The sequence below is a fragment of the Cynocephalus volans genome, chromosome 2 (genome assembly GCF_027409185.1).
Source record: "Cynocephalus volans isolate mCynVol1 chromosome 2, mCynVol1.pri, whole genome shotgun sequence".
Classification (NCBI taxonomy): domain Eukaryota; kingdom Metazoa; phylum Chordata; class Mammalia; order Dermoptera; family Cynocephalidae; genus Cynocephalus; species Cynocephalus volans.
The window spans coordinates 158,865,746-158,884,534 of NC_084461.1; the positions used below are offsets into that span (position 1 = coordinate 158,865,746).

Here is an 18,789-nt window from a genome sequence, read left to right on the forward strand (position 1 = left end):
ATCATTGATTGGGGGACCATCTTTGGAGACTAGCCACCGCATGAACACAAAATTCAGCATAGTGGTTTACCTCTGGGTGTGAGGTAAGGAAATGACTTGGGGAGGAGCATAGAGTCTTCTTCAATTTGCTTGATGCTTGGAAGAGGCTCCTTCAGAAAGAGGCTTCCCAGGCCAGCCAGAGTCATCAGTAGGAAGGCCAGCATGTGTATCGATAAAAATAATATAGATTTTTTGTCTAACTCTATCCTGGGCGAGTTGAGTAAGAATGAAACAAATCCTAATGCCTGATCACCCTAGATGAAGCAAACATGAAGTCTAAGAAGACATGAGCTCAGAAGTTTTTCCTAAAGGCCATGCCAAGGTCATAGCATTTTTCAGGCCACTGTTGAATATGACCATGTCTCACTAACAAAACTATCAACACCCCCGTCTCCTGTCTACACCTTTCCTTCTTATTCATCTCCCTAGATCACCAGAGGAAGAGAACATTGGTTCCTGTCCCAAGTAAGGAAATGCACAATAAATTAAAATATGTGTACATTAAGAGAAATAGGCAAAGAAAGAATTAACAACCGTCTTTAAGTTGTTGACAGATTTTCTTCACCTAAATTCTCTTATTCTCAAACAAACTTGTTCAGAATATCGGCAAAAGAGAAAAATGTCCATTTTCATGGCTTCCTAATAGGTCATTTTCCAAGTGACCTGAAAAAGCAAAACACACTTTACCTTTTTAAATACAGTTGACATGCCTGAGTAATTAAATGATTTTAAGTATCCATCTTTTCAGGTGGTATGGGGCTACTTCTCATTGGCTGTCAGGTTATCAAACAGATGTTTTCTCATGAAGAGATCTGTGAAAAGTTAACAGGCCAGTTATTTTCTAGACTGGCCCTCCATTGGATTTGTCTGATATTTGCTCAGATTTATGCTATATTTTTTTGGCAAGAAAACGACAGAAGTAATATTGTATTTTTCTCATTTACTCATAGTATCACGTTAGAAGGCTTGTGATGTCGACTTATCCCTGTTGCTGGTAATTTTATCTTTGCTCTCTTGGTTAAGATAGTGTCTGCCAGATTTTCCACTGTAAACTTACAATTTTTCCTTTCATAATTATTAGTATCTTGAGAGGAAATCCTACGAATATATGCATATCTATTTTTACTTGTCAAACTTGACCCACTAATTTTAGCATCCATTGAGGAAACTTGCTTTAATCAATTTTTGTTAAATGGTTTCAATTTAATTCCATCATTCCTTCTACACTTATTAACTTTCTACTTTAAAGAAGAGTTTTATATTCTCTGTATTTGTTGCTGTGATTCTGGAGGCATGGTTTCCTATTTTATTAAATGGTCTGTAGTCTGTTAATATAAATTATTTATTTTGATGGTGAAATTGTCCCAGACTTGACCTTTGGGAGTCCCTTCAAGCTGGTTTCTGTGTCCTTTCTGTCACAATAAGCTTGAGATTATATGCAAAATTTGCAATTCAAGTACACATACTTTTGTCAGTGTAAGCAAAGTATGATTTCTTGACTAGACTTGAAGTGGGTGGGAGATTTGGGTCAAAAACATTTTAGGAAGTTTTCTCTTTTTTTCTGTAGGATCTTGTATTTCTTCCTCTTGCTACTTTTCCCCTTGATGCTTGGGTTCCAAACCTCTATCTTTCTGTTAACATTCCCCCTCATACCCCGAAACTTTACTTTTCCCTGGCTGTCTCCTCACATTCTGCATGTACTTTTTAAAAACATGATAAAATATACCATTTACCAAAAAATTTACCATTTTATCAATTTAAAAATGTACAATTTAGTAGCATTAAGTACATTTTCAATGTTGTGTAACCATCACGACAATCCATTCCTGGCCCTTGGCCCCTCCAGACCTGCTCCTCCCATAGTTTTCCCAGTCTCAGTTAATGGGAATTTTCTTCCTTCAGTTGCTCAGGCCCAAAATTTCAGCATCATCTGTGCCTCCTCTCTTTTTTCTACACCATCTGTCAGCTCCACTTTCAAAACAGATCCAGAATCCAACCACTTCTCATAATCCTACTAGGTCCAATACCTGTAGTCTTCTCTCACAGAGATTACCACAATAGCCTAACTAGTCCTATTTTCTTTCTGCCTTTTTCTTTGATCCTTCACTTCATTCTCGGCACAACAGTCACAGTGATCATTTAAAAATGGAAATCAGAAAAAAGAAAATATTTTTACACTGAGGCAAGGATGATTTTATTCAAAGCCAGTACAATAGTGGCATTGTAATAGGGGAGAGAGATTTGGCTCAACTGCAAATACAAGGACAAGTGGGGATTTATAGCCAAGGAGCAGGTTGAGGGCGGCAGTGGATGGAAAATTACTAAGCGGAGACGTCAAGGGCAAGGGGATTTTGCTAAATTGGTTTTACGGTGTTCTCGCTCATACATCAAAAGTGGGGGATGCAGAACTCTATCAGATATTAAGGGTGATCAGATATCAAGGGTGGGGGATTCTTGCTAAACTGACTTATCAGGATTCTCAGCAAAGACTAGGTCGGGCAGTCCAAAGACAGAATGGGGTCAAAGGTCGAGGCCTAGTCAAAACAGGGCTCAGAGGAACCTGACTAAAATTGGTTAAGAGGAGAGTCCTTGTCACTCTCCACTGCTCAGAGCTTTCTTGTCTCATTCAGAGTATAATCCAGTGAAAATGCAATATGAGCCTACATTCTGGCCACCTAGCCTCTAATCTCCTACTACTCTCTCCCGTTTCTTTCTGCTTCAGTAACAATATCTTTGCTGAACAGGCAGGTGTGCTCCCACCTCAGGGCGTTTGCATCTGTTTTTCATTCTGCCAGAAAACCTTCACATGGATACTTAACTAGGTTCACTCCTCACCTTCTGCAGGTCTTTCTTCAAATGTCACCTTCTCAGTGAAATATTTCATATCCACTTTGTGTAAAATTGCACAACCTCCCACCCCCAACTTCCTGTACCTCTTTCTTATTCTCGTTAGCACTTATCACTATGAGTAACTCAAAACATATTTATTCTTGTTTATTTTCTTCTTTCTCCTCCAGTAGAATTTAAGCTCTATGCATGCAGAAGTTTTGCTAGTTTTGCTCACTGGTGTATTTCTAGCATCTAGAACAATGCCAGGCGCAAGATAGGTGTTCAATATTTTGTTGTTGTTGAATGAATGAATAATGGAATCCTATATAGCAGAGGAAATGAATGAACTTTGCATGTATCAAGATAGATGAATCAATTTGACTGGCTTAAGAAAAAAGATAGACGAATCTAAAAGTGTTCATGTTGAGCATATAAGTCACAGAAGAACATATAAGTCACAGAAGAACATATAAGTCACAGAAGAACATATATTTAGCAGATTTCGTTTACATAAAGATCAAAAACCTTGCAAAAGTAAACACTTGAGATTTAGGAATACATATATATGGAGTAATCATCTAGCTAAGCAAGGAAATGCTGAAAACAATTCAGGAAAACGATTGGGAGCACTGTGGACAAGGCTTCCAAAATTCTGGTAAAGTTCTCTTTTGTAAGCTAAGTGTTGGGTATACGGGTATTCGTTTTATTATTCTTAAACTGTACCTATGCATACATTGTCTTCTGTATATACTATATATACAGAATTAAAATTATTAAAAGTAATCTTAACTACTGGTGGGAGCTACAGCACACCTGTTACCAAGCAGGGACTCGCTGCCCAGTGCACACAGAAGCCAATATCATGGTTTTTGACAAAAGAAGAAGGCTTTATTCTTGAGGTCAACTGGCATGGAGACAGGAGGCAAGGCACCTCAGATCTGTCTCCCTGATCCAGGCATTGGCAATATGACATGGTGACAGTGAATTAGCTAAACCTGAGTCAGGCTGGATGACAGGGCGAGAGAATGGATGGGACAGTTCCAAGTCAGGCCGCATATGTTAATGAAGCAAGACTGATTGGCTGGCTCTAAATCAGGCCATATGACTAGGCAAAGGATGACTTTCTGGTAAGTCAAGAGCTATGATTGGTTGGGTCCCTTGATGGAGAATTTTGAGGCTCCTGCGGTGCCTAATATCATCTGGAGGGCAAGGCCCTCTCTCTGCGCATGCTCTGCTTACACCCTACAAGATAACTTTGAAATAACTTTAAATGGGCAAATAAACCAGTTTCAGCTAATTTTAGACGGTTTCAAACCAGTCCTCCTAGAGGCATCTAAATTCGGGTTTTGTTTTTTTCAAACCATTTTGCCTGCCTAATAAAACAATTCTGCTGGTTGATTTAGGCAGCACCGCCCGCACTGGGTGGAGAACACCTGCCTCACCTGTCGCGGGTGCCCTCCCTAGCGCTGCAGCCCCGCGCGGAAAGCAAGACGCCAGAGCAAGGTGAGAGCTTGTGCAAGAGAGGCAGTTATTCCCCGGAAGTGCGCGCCGCGGCGCCCTCTGGGAAGTGTAGTCGGCGCGGGCCCCAGGCATGCCGGGAGTGGTAGTTCTCCTGGGGTTCGTGGGGCTGAGGAGACAGCTCGCGGCCTTTCTGGGGGGCTCGGAGTGTGGTTGATCCCGGCTCGTCTCGGACGTCCCGTTTGGGGCTGAGACGCTCCCGGTTGCCTTTTCCGGCCGCGGTCGGAGCCCTCGCGTCTCTCCGAGTGAGTGGGGCGGCGCGCGGAGCCTCGGCGGGGCGGCGGCGGTGGGTCCCGAGGCACCGGTCCGCGCGCGGCCTGGGCCGCCTGGCTCTGTGCGGCGGCGCGCTGACACTGGGAGGGAGCGCCCTTACCAGGTGAGCTGGGGTGCCGGGGACCGCCGGGCCTCGATGTCTGTCAGTCTTTTGTGGCTGCTTTTTCTGAGACTTCTTAGTGAAGCAGAATAGGAACAATAGCTAATACCTACAGAAAACGTACGTGTGCCAGGTGCTAGTCGCGCCTTAGATGAATTAACTCATCTAGTACCAAGTGACAGGTTGGCTGTACGCAGTTCCCATTTTTCAGATGCAGAAACCGAGGCACAGAATGGCCAGGTAATTTGCCGAAATTTAACTGGGGCCTTGGATTTGGGCCCCGATTCTCTTGCTGCCTCTACTATTTACCGTTTTTGTGACTTTGGACAGGTCACGACTCTAGTTCTCATTCTCTCTCACATCTGTATAATGAAGCAGTAATATTTACTTTTTAGAGTTGTTGTAAAGATTAAAAATAATACACGAGAAGCACTAACGATTCCTGGTATCCTAGAGGTGTGCGTCCTAGAGGAACTATGATTCTTTCTGCAACAGCTTCCCTCCAGCAGGCTGCCGTGCACTGCTGGACATTGGCAGCAAATTGCGCTCATGCCGGGGGCGGCTCCATGAAGAGCCCACTGCACTCAGGCAGAGGCCACGCAGGCAGCTGCCACTTGTCTGGCTGCCCCAGGCACTCTCTTATCTTGCCTTCTCGAGGACAGGTGGGGTGCCCAGCCTTCCCAACTGGGGTGTGTATATGGGGAGCGGAGGGCTACTTCTGACTGTGGATGCTTATAGAGATGGCATCTATGAAGTGTGTATTTAGGAGGGGCAATGCAGCAACAGTCTGGCGCATGTCTTGAGTGGGTGGCAGCGTTTTAATCATATTACCTTGGGAGAGGTCTGGTAAGGCCGGGCGCAGATAGAAAGAGACTGGGAAAGTGGACAGGTTGTATTATACTCACAGTTCCTTGGAGAGAACCCAGCAATCCACGCAGGACCACGTAAAGCAGGTACTTGGGTTCATCACAAAGCGGGAGGGGAGATGTGGGCAAGTGTCTTTATTGTGGTTTCTATAGGAAGGAAAGGGTGAGGCTTAGGATCAGCTAGCTATGTTTGAAAGTGGCACCCTACCTCCCAACCCCTGAGGCAATTCACATTCACTGTAACTGAGTGTATAAAGCTATCTGAGGATTCTAGATATCTATGAGTGAAACACAGTTTGCTTAGAGGTAGATGATAGGCCCTTAGGTGGATGTTAAAGCATAAATTTACGGAAACTAGAAGTATAGTTAACAGGGAGGGGATGAGATTGGCAATTTGGCTTGGTAAACACTCTTCTTACTTGGTTTGCATCTTATATGGGGTGATTTTGTTGGGACCTGATGGACATTTGGGGCCGTTGTAACTTTCTCCAAGCCAACCCTTGACACCAGAGTTCCTCATGATACCTTTTTTCTCTCTAGACCTACCTTGTCAGCACTCTGCTCTTGCTTGACAGGAAAACTAAGAAGGAAGAAATGGCTGTGGATTTGCTGCCTGCTCAGATGATGGTAAGTGAAATTTGTCTTTTTCATGAATAGGTACTTTTCCATCCAACAAAAACTATGGAGAATCCGTAGCCTCAAAAGTTTTTGCAGGATCCTGGGCTTATCAAGGGGCTGCTGAGGAATGTTCCTCTTGTCCCCAGGTCACTCTTAATTCACCCCGAACTCACATTGTGACCAAATTTGAATCAGCTCTGAACATATGCTTCCTGCTACAATAGGTGCTTGGTGAGGAGTCCGAGGTATTAGTCTTTGTCTTCACAGAAGATATAGTCACACTTAGGACAAAGTCACAGGAGGGCCAAAAGACACCCTCAACAAACATTTACTGAGCACCAACTATGTACAGGATACTGTGGGGGCTACAAAGAGGGAAGATGTTATTTCCATCTTTGGGGAGTTCATGGTACTGATCTTAGGAAACATCCTAGAAGTGGGGTCATTTTGAATTGAGACTGAAGGTAGGACTGATGTGGGTGGGTAGGGAAGACTAAGGCATCCCAGAAGGAGTTCGGCTTGGCTTGGGCTTTGAGGCTGGCAGCAGAGAGGACAGAGGCCTGGGGCCTTCCTCTGCCTAGTGCAGCTGTGACATTAAACTGTCCAACTGTCCCTCTTACCTATCTAATCAATGACTATCTCCCTCTCTGATTCTTTTTTATTTTTCCCTGCTACTTCAAACACCCTTCCTGAGCACATTTTTCTTGCTTTCTCCTTTTGAGATCATTTTCATTACTTGAATCCTCAGCTTTTTGAAGATCGTCCCCAAATCTCTGTCCTCAGGCCTGACCTTATCTCAGAGTTCCAGTCTATTATTTCCAAACACTTATTAAATGTTTTTACATGGAACTCACATCTTTTTCCCAGTACCAGCTCCCTTTCCTAGTTACCTTCCTTCTGTGGATTTTCTATTCCACCATGCCCCAAAGCCTCAGTTTTTCACTGGCTGCTTTCCCAAAAAGTACTGGTACACCACATGTTAAAAATCTGGGCCCTGGAACTTCACTTCATGGCTTCAGATCCAAGCTAGGGATGTGACCTTGGGCAAGTTATTTTATCTCTCTGTACCATTTTCTCAATGTAAGTGGAGTTGATAACATACATACCTCATAGAATTGGTGTGAGCATTAATATTAATAATTATAAACATACTTACTGTGTGCCAAATACCATGTATTACTATATCCAAAAATATTTATTCGTGTCATATATTAACTCATTTAATCCTTACAAGAGGTCTATTAATATCCAAATTTTGCAGATGTGGAAACAGGCTCAGAGAAGTAAGTAACTTGACCAAAGGTCACGCAGATGGCTTTTGAATCCAGACAGGACAGTCTATACTGAGAGCATTATGCTCTCAGAAAGTACATTAAAATGCTGAGAACAGTGCATGGTAGCTTTTACTATTATTATTAGTAACAGCAGCAGCAGCATATTTTAGGACCTGCCAAATTTGATAAGTCTCTCTTAACTAGTTTAGATTCTACTTTGATTCTCTAATTAAATGGAGATGGACATTTCAGGAAACCAAGATATATATATAAGACCAGCAAAATGCAGTGCAAAGCAATACCCAGCTATTACCTTGGGCCAAACATAGGATTCTTCCCTGAATGAACTTTCCCACACCCCCAAATTGGAGAGACTTACTTCATTTTAGCTAAGTGAAGATGTAGAAGAGTTTGTTTGCAATTCAGAGCCAGTTTTTTGACAGCTAATTCAATATCTTTGATTAAGTCTCATTGTGACCCCGGGTGACCCAGTCACAGGTCTCATTACCCCATTTCAATCTATTCAATGGTAGTATCCAATCTCAAGTTCTGTCTTCATTTAGGGTACTGAGAGGCAAATTTCTCTCTACTGCCTGTTAGAAAAATTAAACTGCAAACAAGCCTAATTTTTGGAAAAAATAGAATCTTCACAGATTTTAAAAATATCTATTTTCATATTATATGTAGTTTATCATCTGGGGAAATGGCACATGGAACTTGATGGTGATTGCTTAATAGTCATAGTTTTTTAATTACATCTTTTTTTCAAATAAATTGGTACTTGGTACTTTTATTGGTATTGTCCCTATTTTTAAAAAGAATAGTCTTTATTTTTTTATGTAACGGTTTTTGATTAGAGAAAAATTGCATAGTTACCATATACCCCACTCCCAGTTTCCCATATTATTAACATCTTAGATTAGTATTGTACATTTGTGGCAGTTAATGAACCAATACCGATACATTATTATTAACGAAAGTCCATACTTTATTCACATTTCTTTAGGTTTTACTAATGACCTTTTTCTGTTCCAGGATCCCATTCAGGATACCACATTACATTTAGTTTTCGTGTTTCCATAGACTCCTGTTGGCTGTGACACTTTCTCAGACTTTCCTTATTTTTGATGATCATAACAATTTTGAGTATTGGTTAGGTATTTTGTAGAATACCCCTCTATTGTGATTTTTCAGATGGTTTTTCTCATTATTAGGCTGGGGTTATGGGTTTTGGGGAGGAAGACTATAGAGGTAAAATGTCATTCTCATCACATCGTATCAAAATTACATGCTAATAACACTAATTACCATTGTTGATATTGACCTTGATCACCTGACTGAGTAGTATTTGTCAAGTTTCTTCACTGTAAAGTTACTTTCCTATTCCGCCTTCTCATGTTACTCTTTGACACTATGTGTAACCCATACTTCAGTGGGGAATTATGCTCCACCTCCTTGAGGACAGAGAATGTACATGAATTATTTTGAAATCTGCATGGAGGGTTATCACTTCTCCCCATTTATTTATTTATTCAATCATTTATTTATATCAGAATGGCAATCATGGATTTCTCTGTTGTCTCTACATATCAACTATGCTTCTTTTCAAAAAAATATTTTTAGTGGTTACCCTGCAATTTTCAACATAAATTTACAACTCATCTAAGTCCACCTGCCAATAACATTGTACTGCTTCATGGGTAGTGCAGGTACCTTCTAACAGAGTATTCCCAGTTCCTTCCAACCATTTCTTATGACATTGCTGTCATTCATTTCACTCATCCATAGGCTATAATCACTTAATTCATTATTATTATTATTATTATTAATTTAAGCAAACAATTATCTTTCAAATCAATTAAGAATAAAAAAAATACAAGATTTTATTTTATCTTCATCTATTTCTTCTCTGTCATCCCTTCTATCTTTATGTAGGTTCAAGTTTCTGACCTTATTATTTTCCTTCTTCCTGAAGAACTTCTTTAACCATTTCTTACAGGGCAGGTCTGCTGGTAATGAATTCCCTCAGTTTTTGTTTGTCTGAGAAAGTCTTTATTTCTCATACCTTTGAAGGATAGATTCACTTGATATAGAATTCTAGGTTGGTGATTTTTTTCTTTCAACACTTTAAATATTTCACTCTACTCTTATTTACATGGTTGCTAATGAGAGAAAATCCTTGGTAATTCTCATCTTTAATCCTTTATAGGTAAGATTTTTTTCTCTGTCTTCTTTCAAGACTTTCTCCTTGACTTTGGTTTTCTGTAGTTTGAATATGATATACCTAGGTGTAGATATTTTGTATCCTGCTTGGCATTTTCTGAGCTTCCTGGGTTTGTGGTTTGGTGTCTGTCATTAACTTTGGAAAATTCTCAGCCATTATTACTTCAGATATCCCCCTTGCTCCTTTCTGTCTTTCTTCTTCTTCTGGTATTCCAATTACATAGTAATTTTAAATGACCAAGTGGAGTTGCATTTTTAACAATATACAGTGTATCAGTTAGAAACTTAGGGATGTGAAACAATAATCATTAACCATTTCTCACAGTTTCTCTGGGTCAGGAATGCAGACTGGACAGGAGAAATATCTTGCTGTACAAAGTCTGGGATATCAGCTGAAAGATTTAAAGACTGGGGGCTAGAATCATCTGAAGTCTCAGTCACTCACATGTCTCTTAGCTCTTGGCTCTTGGCTGAGACCTTAGGGCTGATGGAACATCTACCAGTGACCTCTCCATGAGTCTTAGGCTTACAGTATGGTAACTAGGCTCCAAAAGCAAATATTCAGTGTGCCAGGTGGAAGGTGTATTCTTTTACTACCTCTCCTCCAAACACACAACATCACTTCTACTGAATTCCACTGGTTACAGCACACATAAGCCCCTGTACAGATTCAAAGGAAGGAACCATAGAACTCAGTTATTGGTGGAAGAAATGTCAATATCACATTCTACAAAGAGCATGTTAAATGGGAGATAAATTCGTGTGGTTATCTTGGGAAAGTACAATCTTCCACATTTGTCAGAATTTAAAATGTGCATATGCTTTGACCCAATGGTTCAATTTCTAGCAGTTTATTTTATAAATATAGGTGTACATATGCCCAGAGATATCTGTTTGAGCCTGGGTCATTGTACATTGTTTGTGACAGCAAAAAACAGAAACCATCTAAATACCAATCAATAAGGAAAGTGGTTAAATAAGTTATGGTATTTATACAGTGGAATATATCATGCAGTTGTTAAGAAGAATGAGGTTTGTATATGCAGATGTGTCAAGATCTATAAGATATAAGTAAAACAGGATTGAGAATTTTTCCATTAAAGAGGATACTTGTATATACGTGTGTTTTTGCATAAAACATTTCTGAGAAGAAAGAAAAGAAACTTGGTGCTAGTTACGTGTAGGTTGGGACTGCTAATCTGGGATAGGAGGGAATACTTGACATATTACTGTATGTTCTTTAGTACTCCTTCTATTCTTTAGAATGTGTTTGTTTTCTTTTTGTTTAAAGAAAACAGTCAAAAGAACACATATAGGGCCGGCCCCATGGCTCACTCGGGAGAGTGCGGTGCTGAGAGTGCCGAGGCTGCGGGTTTGGATCCTATGTGGGGATGGCCGGTGCGCTCACTGGCTGAGTGTGGTGCGGACAACACCGTGCAGAGGGTTGCGATCCCCTTACCAGTCAAAAAAAAAAGAACACATATATGTAATTGGTTATAAATTTTGAAAGATATTCTTAAAACATGAACAAAAGTTGTCTGTGAATAACAATAGGATTTACTGTCATCTACATTTTTTTGTTTCAGTTTTAAAAAATTTTCTGAAGTGATTATGTTTAATGTATGTACTTTTTAAAAAGCTAATGAAATTTAAAAAGAAAAAAAATGCCAGCAGGAAGTGATGGGATTGGGGGTAAAGATAGGATATGAGGTTGCTGTGAGTATCCTGCTTATAGCAGCAAGAAGCTGCTAGGGCTGCAGTAACAAAAACCACAACTGGATGGCTTAAACAACAGAAATTTATTTTCTCACAGTTCTGGAGGCTAGAAGTCCAAGATCAAGATGTTGGCAGGTTTGGTTTCTTCTGAGGCCTTTCTCCTTGGCTTATAAGTGGCCGTATTCTTGCTGTATTCTCACATGGTCTTTCCTGTGTGCATATGCGGGTATGTGTCCTAATCTCCTCTTCTTATAGGGATACCAGTCGTATTGGATTGGGATCCAATCTAAAGACTTCATTTTTAACTATACCTCTTTAATGACCTTGTTTCCAAATACAGTTACATTCTGAGGTACTAGGGATTAGGACTTCAACATATGAATTTTACAGTTCATCTCTTTGTATCTCTAGCTCCTAACTCAATTATACTATTCAATGTGTATGATAAGGTAGACATATGAAGAAACAAGAAAATGTGTGACCAAAACTCAAAAGGAAGACAATCAATAGAGGCCATTATCAAGATAACCTAGATGCTGAAATTTGCAGACAAGGTTTTAAGATAACTTTTATAACTACGCACAAGGAAAATATGCTTGTAATAAATGAACCAATAGGAAATCCAAACAGAGAAATAGAGACTATGAAAAAAGTAATAGAAATTCCAGAACTGAAAAACAAAATATCTGAAATTTTTAATTTTTTAAAAAATTTTAGTGAAAAACTTTATTACCCAGGGTGGAAGGTGGAAGTACTGTTCAGCTCTCTCCCATTGGGGAATGGATTAGAAGTGGGGGTATGTGGCATTTTTCTCTTGGACTCCTAGCCATCTGTGAGCTTGATAGGGGATAAGGGAGAGATGACCATCCTGAGCTCAGCGGCTGCTGGTATTGAACTGTAGGTAATATTGGGTTGTAGGCTTATGGTGTAGATTATTGAATTCAGATAATTCTGCCTGTGGAAGAAGTCCAGAGGCCTTAGCTGATATGGTTTTCAGAAATTTTTAAAAAAATCACTGGATGGGCTTAACTTTTAGAAATGAACACATGGAAAAGTCAGTGAAACTTGAAGACAGATAAATAGAAATTATCCAATCTGAAGAACAGGGAGCAAAAAGAGCCTCAGTTACCAGTAAAACGATATTAAAAGGTCTACGATACATGTAATTAGAGTTTCAGAAAGAGAGAGAGAATGGGATAGAAAATATATTCAAAGGAAATAATGGCCAAAAATTTCTCAAATTGGTGAAAAACATAAAATTACAGATTTACAACACTTGGCAAAGCTCAAGCAGAATAAATACAATGAAACCCACAGCTAGCACAACATGGATTAATGCTATGCAATAGAAATATAATGTGAACCATGAATACAAGCCATGTATCTAATATAAAATTTTTTAGTAGCCATATTAAAAAAAAGTAAAGAGAAGCAAGTAAATTTAATGATATATTTTTCTTTAACCCAATGTGTCCAAATATTATTTCCACATTTTAATTTTATCAATATAAAATTATTGAAATACTCTGTGTGTGTTTTTGTATATATGTATATGTATTATATATTATTTTTAGTAAATCATTTATTTTATATTTTATATGTATAGCACATCTCAATTCAGAATAGCCACATTTCATGTACTCAGTAGCCCCTTGAGGCTGGTGTCTGCCACATTGGGCAAAAAAGTCATAGACAAATCACAAAAACCAAAGATTTGAAAGCAGGCAAAACATTACATTACTTGCAGAGAATCAATATTTAAATCACTATTGGCTTCTCATCAGAAACAACAAGGCAAGAAAACAATAGAACAACATTTTACATGCTGAAAGAGAAAGACCATCAACCCAGAAGTCTATATCCAATAAATATATTCTTCAAGAATGAAGGTGAAATAAAGACATTTTCAGATTTAAAAAATGAAGGTAATTCATTGCCAGCAGGCCTACACTACAAGATAGACTAAAGGAAGTTTTCAAGCTAAAAGGAAAATATGCCAGATGGGAACTCTGGTTTTAGGAAGGAATGAAGAACATTGGAAATGATAGCTTTCTAGATAAATATAAAATACTTTTCTTCTCAAGTTCATTAAAATTAATATGACTGTTTAAAGTAAAATTATAATATTGTATTATGCGGTTTATAATGTAGGTAGATGTAATGTATATGACAGTGGAGATAGAATTCATTTATATCTGGACTGGAAAAGTTCTATCTTTATCTATAGGGATGTTTGGATGTCTGTTTTTTGACTGGCCAAAACAAGATAAGGGCAGTGTATGTGTTAAGATCTAAATGCCACTTACTACCCCAGTAACTTTCTTTACTGATGGTTTGCAACTGGCCTAAATGTTTGACAAGTCTTGATTACAAAGGCCCTTGCTGAGAGTTACAAGTCTTGATTACAAAGGCCCTTGCTGAGAGTTTCTCCTTTGAGCTCTCCCAAAACCAAGATTCTTTTGTGTGTATGTGTGTGTATGTTTGTGTTTGGCGGCTGGCAGGTACAGAGATATGAAACCTTGAGCTTGGTGTTATAACACCACACGCTAACAAGCTGAGCTAAATGACCAGACCCCAAATCAAGATTCTTCACCCAAGGGCCGACCCCGTGGCGCACTTGAGAGAGTGCGGTGCTGTTCAGATCCTATATAGGGATGGCCGGTGCACTCACTGGCTGAGCGCCGTACAAAATGACAAAAAAAAAAAGATTCTTCACCCAAGTCCAGAGAACCAGCAGTCTGTGTGTGAAAATAAAGGAGATTGGGCTTGGAATGTCTCTTGGGCTTCCCTGTGCTCTTTCTCTTGCTGTACTCTACCCTATACCTTTAAATAAAAGCTTACGTTAATATGCTCAGTGGAGTCTGGTGAGTCCTGTCAACTCTCCTAACTGGAAAATCTTTATAACAACTATAGCACAAAGAAGGGGTGTCCCATATACAAGTACTTGCAAGGTCTCGCATTCCGTGTGAAACGATATGTTAGCTCCCAATAATCTATGAATAACCGAAAATGTATATTATCATTCTCAGAGCAACCACTAAAAATGCAAAAAGTATAATTAGAAAGTCAACATATAAATTAAAATGGAATCTAAAAAAATTCAAAACAAAGGAACACACACACAGTAAAAAATGTAAGCCTAATGGAAGAGTGTAAAGTAACAAGTGAAAGATTGCTTTTCTGCCCCTCTCCATGAGTATCAGAGAATAGTCAGGATGACAGCTTGCTTGTCTTCTGGATATTTTTGTATACACCATACATATGTATATACAGATATAGAATTTTTCTACAAATGTAGATTGTAGCTTGCTTTTTCATATGGATCTATAATACATCAAGGTCAAATTCCAATGTCAGACATACAAATCTACCTCATTCTATTTAATGACTGCATTATTCATGGAATTATTGTTATTTATGGAATAAATGTACTGTAATTTGCTTATCTGTTCCCTTATTGATGATTGATAGGTTTTCTTCAATTTTTCACCATTTTGTTAGTTTCCTATTGCTGCTATAACAGACTACCACAAACTCAGTGGCACAGCAACATAAACTAGTTCTCTTACAGTTCTGGGAGTCAGAAATATGAAGTCAGTTTCACTGTTTTAAGGTTAAGCTGTCACCAGAACTGTTCCTTCTGGAGGCTTCCAGGGGAAAATCTGTTTCCTTGCCCTTTTCGCCTTCTAGTGTAGGCCTGCAGTCCTTGGCTTGTGGTCTTTTCCTCCATTTTCACAGCATAGCAGCACTTCCATCTCTGCTCTGTCATCATATCACCTTCACTTCTTATGACTGACTTCTCTTGGGTCCTTCTTATAAGGACCATTTTGATTACATCAAGTCTACCTGGATAAAAATTGAGGATAGTCTCCCCATCTCAAGATTCTTAATTTAAACAGATCTTCAAAGTCCCTTTTGTCATACATATAAAATTTACAGATTCATTATTTGGCCTACCATAACCATTAACTTAAGTAATTCACTTAAGTAATGTTGTAGTAAACATCTTTGAGCAAATATCCCTACCCAGCTGTGTGATTATTTCTTGTGGTAGAATTCTAGGAGTAGAAATGCAAGGTCAAAGTAATATACCTTTTACATTTTGATAGATTCTCAGCAATATACCCACCAATTTTTACTCCCTTCAGCTCTTCTCACAGAAGAGTTGCTCTCTGCCCAGACCATGGCTTCTCACATTTTGGGGTTTAACCGTGATTCTCTTGAAAAACTTACTTCTCAACAGTTCCTTCTTGCACCTGTATAGTCTTGCATGTCCTTTAGTTCTTTTAATTTTCATAGTCAATGGAAACTCACCTGACCATATAGCTTAGAGGTGTGTCTATCTGAATTCAAATCCTAGCTCTACCACTTTCTAACAGTATTACTTTGAGAAGGTTACTTAATCTTTCTACACCTGTTTCTTTATCTGCAAAGTGATTTAATGATAGTATCTTCCTCACAAGATTTTTATGAGACTTAAATGAGATACTCTATACAAAATTCCTATCCTAACATTCAATAAATATTAACTAATACTATTGTTTTTTGCCTTATGTCTCAGAAATTCCTTTATGTTTCTGTTCACCTGACGGTATTTTCCCCAGTTTTCTAGCATTACTCTAATTGTTTTCTGATTTTTATTTATTTTTTCTTTTGTTTAATTTGGATATTGAGTGGGAAGGAGGAGGAAAATATGTATGTGCTGAGTTGCTCTGAAAGATCCCAGGCTGGAATTTAAATTCCCTGTTGGCAAGGACTTTGCATTTTTTTTATCCCTACCCCTATTGCACATGTCATGTGTCTTTGCTCCCAGTGAGTACTGTATTTGTCTGTTTTCTGTCACTTATAACAGAATGCCTTAAAATGGGTAACTTATTCAGAAATGAAAAGAAAAAATTTATTTCTTACTGTTCCGGAGGCTGAGAAGTCCAAGGTCCAGGGGACACATCTGGTGAGGGCCTCCTTGATGGGGATGCTGCAGAGTCCCTAGGTGGCACAGGGCATCACATGGCAAAGGGGAAGAGTGTGCTAATATGCTCACTCAGGTCTCTATCTCCTCTTTTAAAGCCACTAGTGCTAATCCATTAAGTCATTAATCCATGAATGGACTAATTCATTCATAAGAGCACAGCCCTTATGATCTAATCACCTCCTAAAGGCCCCACCTCTCAATACTGCCACCTTAGGGACTAAGTTTCAACATAAGCTTTGGAGGGGACAAATATTCAAACCATTGTAGGTACTTAATAAATACTTGTTTAATTAGTTAATGGATGTTTCCAAAAAATTACATAAATAGTTGATTTGAGTACTTAGAATCCTAAGACATTTTCAGAACTGCTACACTTCCCATTGTCACCTTCTCACTGAGTCTTCCATTGAAGAAGATGGCCCTGGATGAATAGGAATGGGTTTGCCGTTCCAGGAGTCTGTGACATTCAGGGATGTGGCTGTGTTCTTCAGCCAGGATGAGTGGTTGCAACTGGACACTGCCCAGAGAACCTTGTACCGGGAGGTGATGCTCGAAAACTACAGCAACCTGGTCTCACTGGGTAAGGATTTTTGCCTATAATGGTGAATCTGCTATAGGAACACATTTGAGCTCCCTCTTTGGGGTTCAGAGACTGTAGGTTTCTACCTGACTGTGTCACTGATAAAGATTGAATTGCTGTAGAGTTGAAAGTGCACATTTATGTGAGATGCTCTTCATGTTATTCTCTCCTTCCTCTGCACTTCCTCACACTCTACCCCCAATCCAAGTTTCCTCCCTGGAATAGGTCAATGATTAGATCCCTTATCATTAGATTCTGAAAAACATAGGAATGTTTTATCTTAGAGGCATTAATTGCCAGGGTTTTATATTGTTTAGGAACTGAGACTTGCTTCCTGATATACTCCCTGAAAGCTTCAGTGCTCCTCACAAGAGCTTGTGCTACTTACTCTGCCTCCCAAGTCTTGCCATCTCTGCCTTTTAGGTTCAGAGTGAGTGGTGTATGAGTTCTGGGCTTGCTCTTCATGCCATCAGTTCAAACTCCATTTCTTTCCTCATGAGCAGGGATTTCATTTTCAATGCCAAAGGTGATCTGCTGGTTGCAACAAGGAGAAGATCCCTGCATAGAGGAAGAAGTCCCTCCAGACAGCTGTCTAGGTGAGTGAGAGGTGGGAAATGTTCACAGGAAGTCTTCATAGATGAGGTCATGAGGAGGTAGTACTCTGAAACTTTCTTGGAAGCACTGAGCCCTATTAACATGTTCAGGACCAGTTGTATTTTATTTAATTTGTATAGTTTAAGTACACACAATTACCTAATTGCAATTAATCTGATTTACTCTATTTTCAATCATGGATTGGTCAAAGAAAGCCAGGTTTGAACCCAGAGTATCTTAGAATCAGCTCAAGCTAAATCTTTTCACCTAGAATAGGAGTTGATCTTGGGATGTATTTCAGAACTTCAAGACATATTGACTTCAAATGTCTTCCATATTTTTATTATTCTCAAAAGATTCCTACAAAGAGAGTGTAATCTTCTAGTTGCAGCTTATTAGATGAAATGAATATGTCTTTTTCTCCTCATGATCAAATAGACAGAGGGAGAGAGATGGAAGGTATGAAAAAATTGTTATTCCTCCAGTAAGGGATAGAGTGTTGTACATGGCTGATGTACATGTACGTTACTCCATATTTTCCTCTTCTTTATAATCAGCATCTTGAACTTAGATCAAATATCGCCAACACAGTCATGATTGAAGGCTGTTGTAATTTTTAAAATCCAAATGTCCTCTTTTTAACAGACTGTTGTTCCCTTTCACAGACTATGGTATGAAATCACAATCACATATGAAATCACAAAATTTTTTTTAAAAATTCAAATATTTTAAAATTATTGTGTGTAGTGTTTCAGAGAGAGCATGCGAAACAAATATAATGAAAGCGACATGAGTAGGAAGGAGAAGGTAAAGACAAGTTACCTGCTTCATTGCCAATTATATGCAGAGTGGGAAATGATGATAAACTGAAATATCCCATAGTATTCAATTTGTGCTTGTCATTTGACATTTTTTTCTGTACCCTCATACCTTCTGCTCAGCCTGTTCTTTTGTGTCTAACTTCTCCCAATCTTTTCATTTTCAGTTTTAATTTGCCTGGTGTATTCTCCCATATCACTCATTAACCTATTTACCTCTCTTTCCATTATCCCCTCCTGTTTTTCTCCAGATATCAGTTTATATTTGACATCAGGTGGTATCAAACCTCTTCTATATGTACTGTTGTCACTTTTATTGTCCCAATGATGCATCAGTTTGTCTCTCCCAGCGGAGGATGTATTAATCAT

The 18,789-nt window shown here is 39.0% G+C and overlaps 1 protein-coding gene across 1 annotated transcript in view; it reads left to right on the forward strand.

Annotated features, from left to right (window-relative positions):
• The window catches only part of ZNF354C (zinc finger protein 354C), a 34,068-nt gene that overhangs the window by 13,600 nt on the left and 1,679 nt on the right, over window positions 1-18,789 (forward strand). The window contains exons 5-9 of the mRNA XM_063087687.1: window positions 4,272-4,371; window positions 4,542-4,762; window positions 6,166-6,252; window positions 16,882-17,008; window positions 17,512-17,604. Coding sequence (XP_062943757.1) covers window positions 4,272-4,371; window positions 4,542-4,762; window positions 6,166-6,252; window positions 16,882-17,008; window positions 17,512-17,604 — 628 coding nt within the window. The remainder of the gene's footprint in view (window positions 1-4,271; window positions 4,372-4,541; window positions 4,763-6,165; window positions 6,253-16,881; window positions 17,009-17,511; window positions 17,605-18,789) is intronic.